At 37.7% G+C, this 8,803-nt stretch overlaps 1 protein-coding gene across 1 annotated transcript in view; it reads left to right on the forward strand.

The window, feature by feature from the left end:
- MKRN3 (makorin ring finger protein 3) overlaps positions 1 to 7,265 on the forward strand; it is a 74,617-nt gene extending 67,352 nt beyond the window's left edge. Inside the window, exons 2-3 of the mRNA XM_067029460.1 lie at positions 6,550 to 6,751; positions 7,175 to 7,265. Of these exons, the coding sequence (XP_066885561.1) occupies positions 6,550 to 6,720 (171 nt within the window). The 3' untranslated portion in view covers positions 6,721 to 6,751; positions 7,175 to 7,265. The remainder of the gene's footprint in view (positions 1 to 6,549; positions 6,752 to 7,174) is intronic.
- The last annotated feature ends 1,538 nt before the right edge of the window (positions 7,266 to 8,803 follow it).

Here is an 8,803-nt window from a genome sequence, read left to right on the forward strand (position 1 = left end):
TGGTGTCAAATCCACCCCACACCAAAACAAAAATTGCCAAGATCAATGTCAAGGGGCTTTATTTCTCTGTTTACTTCTAGTATTTTTATGGTTTCAGGTCTTACATTCAAGCCTTTAATATTTTTTAGTTGATTTTTGTGTATGGTGTAAAATAGTTTAATTGTTTGTTTTGCATGAGCTGTCCAGTTTTCCCGACACCATTTATTGAAAAGACTATCCTTTCTTTATTATGTATTCTTCACTCTCAACTTCATTCTTGAAAAATTTTTTTGCTAGATAGACAATTATAGACAGACAATTCTCTTTTTCCTTTCAACACTTTAAAGATGTTATTCCTCTGTCTTTTGGCAATAAGGCATTCTTATCATTGTTTTCCTGCAAGTAATATTCTTGCTGACTAAGCACTTTTAAGATTTTTCTCTCTATCTTTAGTTTTCCGCAGTTTCATGATAATAGGCAGAAGTGTGGATTTCTTTTGTTTATCCTGATTCGGGTTTCACTGAGCTTACTGTATATGTAGGTTAATACATTTCACCATTTTTAGAAAATTCTCAGCCATTATGTCTTTTTTTTTCTTTTTGCTTTCTTCTACTCCTCACTTTATTTATTTATTACATCTTTATTAGAGTATAATTGCTTTACAATGTTGTGTTAGTTTCTGCTGTATGACAAAGTTAATCATCTATATGTATACATATATCCCCATATTCCCTCCCCCTTGAGCCTCCCTCCCACCTTCCCTATCCCACCCCTCTAGGTGGTCAGAAAGCACTGAGCTGATCTCCCAGTGTTATGTAGCTGCTTCCCACTAGCTATCTATTTTACATTTGGTATTGTATATATGTCAATGCCATTATGTTTTTAAATAATTCTCTGTCTTATGCTCTCTCCTGTCATTCTGGGATTCCAATTACACATAGGTTAAATTTAGTTTTACATTAGTCTGTGTTTTTTTTTTTTTTTTTTTTTTTTGCGGTACGCGGGCCTCTCACTCTTGTGGCCTCTCCTGTTGTGGAGCACAGGCTCTGGACGTGCAAGCTCAGCGGCCGTGGCTCACGGGCCCAGCCACTCCACAGCATGTGGGATCTTCCTGGACTGGGGCACGAACCTGTGTCCCCTGCATCAGCAGGCAGACTCTCAACCACTGCGTCACCAGGGAAGCCCTAGTCTGTGGTTCTTGAATGCTCTTTCTCTCTCTCTACTTCAGTTTGGATACTTGTCATTAGTCTACCTTCATGTCCACTGACCCTTTCTTCTGCTGCTGTATTCAGTCAGATATTAAGCCCATTGAATGAATTACTTCCTTTGGTATTGTATTTTTCTCTTATAACATTTCCACTTTTTAAAATAGTTTATCTTTTTGCTGAAATCTCTCATTTGTTAATCTCTTGTTTGTTCATGTATGTTATCTACCTTTTTTATTATATACTTTAACATGTTTTTTTCATAGTTATTTAAAGTCTTTCCTTACCAATTCAAACATGTAGATTATCTGAGTCTCTTCTCTTGTGTTTGTTTCCCTTCTTGTCCATGGGTTACAGTTCTCTGTTTTTTCTCATGTTTCTTAATTTTTTATTGTATGTGAAACAACGTTGTGTAAGAAAATTAAAGACTGAAGTAAATATGCTTTCTCCCAGAGAAAGCATAATCATTCTTCTGTCAGACCACTAGTATGTGGGATTTAAATACTTAAATATGCCACTGAAAAGAATATAGGATTTTTTTGGCAACTATACTTAGATTCAGTTCCCTGATAATGGCTTCATATATTTTGAGGGTTAGATTAAGACTTTCCTTTTAGCAGAGATTCAAATCTAAGACCAGTGAGACTTCAAATATCTGTGTATTACACCCAGTTGCTTGTTGTAAGAATATAGGAGATAAATCTCTCTTTCATTTTCTGACCAAACCCCTGCCGTCTCCCTCTCCCCCTGGCCACACCTAAGTCTCCCTCTTCTTCTGACTCTCTTACAAGTTTTTGTTTCACTAAGGAGTTTTCTTTACACTCTAGCTCTAATCCTGCATCTTCAAGCCTCAGGAGGTCCTTCTAATCCTTAATTCCCTGCCTCAGTCTTTATTAGGCCACTGTAGTGTACTCAATGAAGATTTTGTGTGCACCTTGGGAGTAAGAGCTGTCAGTTCTCTTTCTCCACTCGTAGTCTCCTGCAGGCTACTGCCTTGCACTCATGAAAGATCTGTGCACCTTGGAGGGTCTTAGTTCTCCTGTTCCACTTCAGCATTCTCTTCCTGGTCACTATCTTGCACTCAGGGAAGGGTTCACGCATCTGTCTCATCTCCCCTGCCCTGCTCTCAGCCATTAGTGTGATACTCACATGCAGCCAGCCAGAACCTTGAAGGAGATTTGGCAGGTGGATGTAGAGTGCTTTTAGACTCCTCAGAATTTGAATCTGTCACATCAGACATATGTAGTCAATAATAATTTGTTAATAGTTTGGTTTCTCTTCTCAGCCATCCTTGAGGAGTTGTTCCTACTTCTGCATTACCTGCAGAGATGAAAGCACCAAAGGACCCCTTGACATTTCTGGAATTTAATTCATTCAGGTGTCTCTGTGTCTTCAGTGTGCTGATGTGAATTTAATTCATTCAGGTGTCTCTGTGTCTTCAGTGTGCTGATGTGTTTCATAATTTATCCACGTTGCTCTCATGACTAGGGTGGAACTTTTTGTTTCCAACCCAGAAGTGGAAGTGTTTTTCAAAACTTTTAGCCAAAGAATATCTATAAAGCATTTAATATTCATCTTTGTATGATGGAACTGAAGATACTATTATTACGGCACTGCTTGAACCTGAAATTTATTTGAAATTTCATGATTTATATTAAAAATTTCACCCAAATTGTACATTCATCTTCATATTATGACAGGATCAAAGAATAAAAGTGCCAATGACTTGACAAAAAGTCATTAAAGTTCCATGTTTGTTTCCATCTAAAATGGCACTTTGAATAACTTTACCATGATTTGCAATTAGCCCTGGAATTAATATTTGTGCCCTAAGTTGTGACGCACTTAGCACAGCACAGAATGGGAAGTTTGTGATAAATAACACTGCCATTACTGCCAACACAAGGATGTACTAAGGATATTCGGGGCATGAGTCTGTGAAGCAGAGAGGGAGAGCTTGAAAATACACCATGGTAAGCTGAAGGAGAATTGTTATCTCATAGGAGATGTGATGTGGTGGTAGGAAAGTCATATTTATAATTACTAAAAAATATAGAGAGGCTGGATCTAGGCATCCATCTTGAACAGGACAAGGGCCAAGTATTGAAGGAGATCTAGATTTCCTCACCACTAGGAGGACAGAGTGGGCTTGAGGATAGTGAAGCTAGGTGGTAGGGTCTCCTTATTGGGAAAGGGAGGGGGAGTTGCCTATGGACAGGCAGGTACATCTCCTGACAGCAGGAGATTCAGTATCAGGTGAGCATGTAGAGAAAGGAGATATTGGATTCACTGGAGCTTGAGTATGTCATACAGAAGAGATAGAGAATTAAATTGAGTTCCAAGGAAGAGAATTTTACAGGAGGTACCTGCCATTCAATCCTTTTGTTCTTCTTTCCCACATCTAACCTTGGTTCTCTGCTTTTCCTACTTCTCAGGCACCCATAAAATACATGATTTCCATGGCCTTTTCTTTCACAGTCCACTGTCCATTTCATTACCAAGTATAATCTTTGATTTAGGCTTAGCTCTGTGTTGAAAAATCCTTTGTGGATTCTGGTCCCCATGTCCTTTGATCCTGTCAAGAGCTTCACCTGAAAATTGAAGTTCTACTCATGGAGTTCCTAGAGAAGCATCCATCTAATGGGAAGGGAGAAATGGAATCAGTCACAAGGTGGCAGAAGAGTTCAGCCCCACCCTTTATGAAGCACCTTGAGAAACCTCTATTTCTTCTTGAACTGGTGGGAGGTTTGAAGTTCTATCTGACCTGCTGGGACTTCTGAGAATGGGACCTCAGGAATGACCCCAGCTCCACTGAGCCCCTCAAGGCCAGGCTCAGAGGAAGGCCCAGTGGAGGTGCCCATGAGGACACATCTTCCACACATGTCTGAGGGAACTTCCCATTGAAAGTTGGAAAAGGACAGAGCATTTCACTTCCACATCGTCTTCTGTTTGGATTAGGAAATACTACCTACTTTCTGCTTATGTGGATGGAAAAATATTTTAAAACCAGTTATTTAATGGTAAACTCATGGTATTAAAAACTGCTGGTTTTGAGAAGAATTTATAATAAATAATCTTCCTATTAAAAACAAAACAAAACAAACTAGCAATAAAAGGAAATGAAAATGTAAAGTGGTGGCTGTGTAAAGAGATTTTCTGAATGAGCCATGCAATCTGGGCAGTGGGACAGGATCCTGGCCAGATCTCTTCCACATTCCATCTCCCTTTCACAATTCCATCCACATGGGCCTCCCTGGAGACCTTGGATCCAGTCCCAGCACCCAGGCCTTTGCAAGTGCCATGCCCTCTGCCCAGAATGTTCTACTGCTTCTCCAAGAAGTTCTTGTGGCTCACTCCCTCATTTCCCTGCCAACTCCCTGCTGTTTTAATCCTTTATTCTACTTTAGGACTTATCACCTGAAATTTTCTTTTTTTCTTTTTTTCGCGGTACGCGGGCCTCTCACTGTTGTGCCTTCTCCCGTTGCGGAGCACAGGCTCCGGACGCACAGGCTCAATGGCCATGGCTCACGGGCCCAGCCACTCCGCGGCATGTGGGATCCTCCCGGACCGGGGCACGAACCCGTGTCCCCTGCATCGGCAGGCGGACTCTCAACCACTGCACCACCAGGGAAGCCCTGAAATTTTCTTATACTTTTTTCATTTGTATTGTCTGTCCCCCCATTAGACTAGGTGGTCCATGTAGACAGGGATGTTGTTAGTTTCTTTTCTGTAGCCCATGTTCCCAGACCAAGGATTGACACATCTTACATGTTCAGCTAATATTTTAATTATTGATGAATCAAATATGAATAAGTTAAAGGAGGCATATCAAAAAGAGAATACATCAAAATGTTGAGAGTAGGTATTTTCATCTATTGTGATTATGTTCTTTTTATCTTTCAGAATTTCAGAATATATTACACATTTTTCTATATTCTCTACAGATTCTAGGACCAGACCACCTTGGGTGAAAGTCCCACTGTGGTCATTAACTAGCTCTGTAGTAAAGGGTATATGAATTAATATCTATGCGTCTCCATTTCCTCATCTGTAAAATGGTGGTAAAGAAATACATACTCTCAGCTTGTTCTAAGAATTGTATATTAGGTGCTTTGCAAATATTAGTCATTATGTTAACATCACCATTACTATGTTATCGTATCATGTGAACTTTGATAATTGTACAGCCTTTATAGAAATGTCATACTTTATCCTTTTACCCTTCTAATCTGATTTTTGTAAAAATGTTGAATTTTCATGTTCTCACATTACAAGACACATTGGATAGTGAAAATGATGAATGCCACACTTTTCTTAAGCAGTTCTAAAAACTGTTCTGTCTCTGTACTACTATTAGCATTCATTTATTTTAACTTTTCATTTTTAAATAATTTTAAGCTCATATAGAAGTTGCAAAAATAGTATGGAAAATTCCATCTTCTCCCAATGATATCAACTTATGCAACCAAGGTAGAATGATCAAAACTAGGAAATTAACATTGGTACAATACTATTAAATAAACTACAAACCTTATTTGGGTTTCATCAGTTTGGGAATACATTCATTTTTTGAGAATGTGTATGTATAGTTCTGTGAAATTTTATTACAGATATGGATTTGTGTAGCCATCAAAATAATCAGGATACAGAACACTTTTATCACCACAAATAAATTCTCTCATGTTAGCCCTTTATAGTCACACTTTTCCACTAACCCTGGTGACCACTTATCTGTTATTCATCACTACAATTTTGTCATTTTTAAAATGTTATAAAATTGGAGTCATACAGTATGTAACCTTTTGAGATTGTCTTTTTGCACTTAGTATAACACCCTTAGGGTCCATCCAAGTTGGTGTGTGTAACAATATTCAGTTCCTTTTTATTGTTGAGTAGTATTTATTTGTATACATATACCATGATTTATGTTTTCACTGTTGAAGGACATGTGGATTGTTTCCAGTTGTGCACTACTGCAAAATCAAGCTGGTATAAGCATTCGTGTACCAGTTTTTTATGCATCTATGCAGTCATTTCTGTAGAGTAATTACCCTGGAGTGGGAAAATCAGGTCTTATGGTGAGTGTGTGTTTAATTTCATAAGAAACTGCCAAAACATTTTGCAGAATGGCTGTATAAATTTACATTTCCACCAGCCATGTGAGAAATTGATGTTTTGCACAGCCTTCCTTCGATACTGAGAGTATATTTTCCTTCAGTCATTCTAATTTGTGTGCAGTGGTATCTCATTGTGGCTTTAATTTACATTTCCCTAATGGTTAATTGTATTGACCATCTCCTTTTTTTTTTTTTTTTTTTTTTTGTGATACGCGGGCCTCTCACTATTGTGTTCTCTCCCATTGCAGAGCACAGGCTCCGGACGTGCAGGCTCAGAGGCCATGGCTCACGGGCCTAGCTGCTCCGTGGCATGTGGGATCTTCCCGGACTGGGGCACGAACCTGTGTCCCCTGCATTGGCAGGCGGACTCTCCACCACTGCGCCACCAGGGAAGCCCTGACCATCTCCTTGTGTGCTAATTTGCCATCCAGATATCCCTTTTGGTTAAGTGTATGTTTCTATCTCTGACAATTTTCTAATCAGATTGTTTGTTTCATAACGTTGAGTTTAGAGAATTCTCTATATTTCCTGATATGAATCCTTTTTTGATTATGTGGTTCACAAATAATTTTCCCCAGTCTGTGGCTTTTTGTTTTCATTCTTTTAACAGTTTCTTTCAAAGAGCAGTAGTTTTTGATCTTTATGAGCTCCAGTTTATCAGTCCTTTCTTTTGTGGATCATGCTTTCAGTGTCCTCCTCTATAACAAGGGTCATGAAGATTTCCTGCCTATGTTTTCTTCTAAAAGATTTAGAGATTTACATTTTACATTTAGATCTTTAATTCGTTTTTTTGAGTTAATCTTTGTATAAGTTGTGAGGTTTATGTTAAGGTTCATGGGGTTTTGTTGTTTGTTTTTTCATGTGGTACCTAAGTGCTCCAGAGTTATTTGTTGAAACGTCAATGAATCCTTCTTCCACTGAATTGCTTTTGCACCTTGTGAGAAATCAGTTGGCTGTACTGGTGGTGAGTCTATTTCTGAGTTCTCTATTCTGTTCCAGTGATCCATGTGTCTATCCCTCTGCCAAATACCACACTGATAGCAGAGTTGTACACTAAGTCTTGAAATTAGGTAGAACAATTCCTCCAATTTTATTCACCTTTCACAAAATTGCTTTAGCTATTCTAGTCCCTTTACTTATCAATGTAAATTTTGTTATTATTATTTTCTTTTGGCACCTGGACAGGGACTTGAACCCTGGGCCTGCAGATTAAAACTCTGTTGCTCTACCAGTTGAGCTACAAAGGCACTCTCAATATGAATTTTAGAATCAGTTTGTCTATATCTTAGGTGACCAGACTTTTAGAGAGTCAACCTAGAACTTGTCATACTAGACAAAATAAATTATAATAACATAATATGTAATAAATATTTATACACAAGCAATATTACTTTAATATAACATATAAAAATCAGGGTTTATATGTATATTAAAATTGTATATTATTTTGGAATTGTAATTATTTGCTTCATTTACTTTTATATTACCTAACTGACATTTTTTAAACAAAATAAAGAATAGGACTACTTAATAGTGGAAGTTAGTAGTAACTAATTGTTGAACTAATAAGTAATACCTGTGAGAAAATATAACAAGATTTTATGTTTCTGCCCTCTGATACAGCAATTTATTTTAACTCTTGATTGTATATTTGAATATTTTAGGCTATAGTTTAGTTTTTCTTAAGATGCATACATATAAGAAATTTAGGGGAATATAAATTCAAAAGGGTATAGGATATTAATACATTTAACTTTAAAATAACAATGACATAATTCTTTCTGTCCCATGATACATGGGTTATTTTTTCTCCTTCGGTTTCCCTTTCCAATAACATTTCTCTACAAAGCCTGTAGCGTTTGTGATAAGTCGTGTTTTTCATGCAGTGATAAGAGGAGCACAAACATATGGTTTCCTTTGACTTGCAGCTCTGCCCTCAGCCAGTCCACCTACACTGATTCCTTGCGTAAGTCCAATGTGATGACATGAAACTAAATGTTTTCTCAGCAAACACTTCTTAGCCTAGGGTACTTAGGATTTTACTTATCAGAAACAGTAGATTTTTAGATTTTTAGATTTTAGACTTAGATTTTTAGACTTATTTTTAGACTCCAGCTTTCCAAAATGTCCACTTTCAAAACAAATGTTTGAAACACAATGTACTTTGAATCTACAGGCTTATTTTGATAGACTAGCTGTGTGTCACCCATTTTAAAAACCTTATTTACTTTTTATTTTTATTGGAGTATAATTGCCTTACAATGTTGTGTTAGTTTCTGCTGTACAACGAAGTGAATCCGCTATATGTATACATATATCTCCTCCGTCTTGGACCTCCCTCCAACACACCCCCTCATCCCAACTATCTAGGTCATCACAGAGCACTGAACTGAGCACCCTGTGCTATACAGCAGGTTCCCACTAACTATCTATTTTACACATGGTAGTGTGTGTATGTCAATCCTAATCTCCCATTTTCTCCTACTCTACCCTTCCCCCACC

This window comes from Kogia breviceps, chromosome 3 (genome assembly GCF_026419965.1).
Source record: "Kogia breviceps isolate mKogBre1 chromosome 3, mKogBre1 haplotype 1, whole genome shotgun sequence".
Lineage (NCBI taxonomy): Eukaryota > Metazoa > Chordata > Mammalia > Artiodactyla > Physeteridae > Kogia > Kogia breviceps.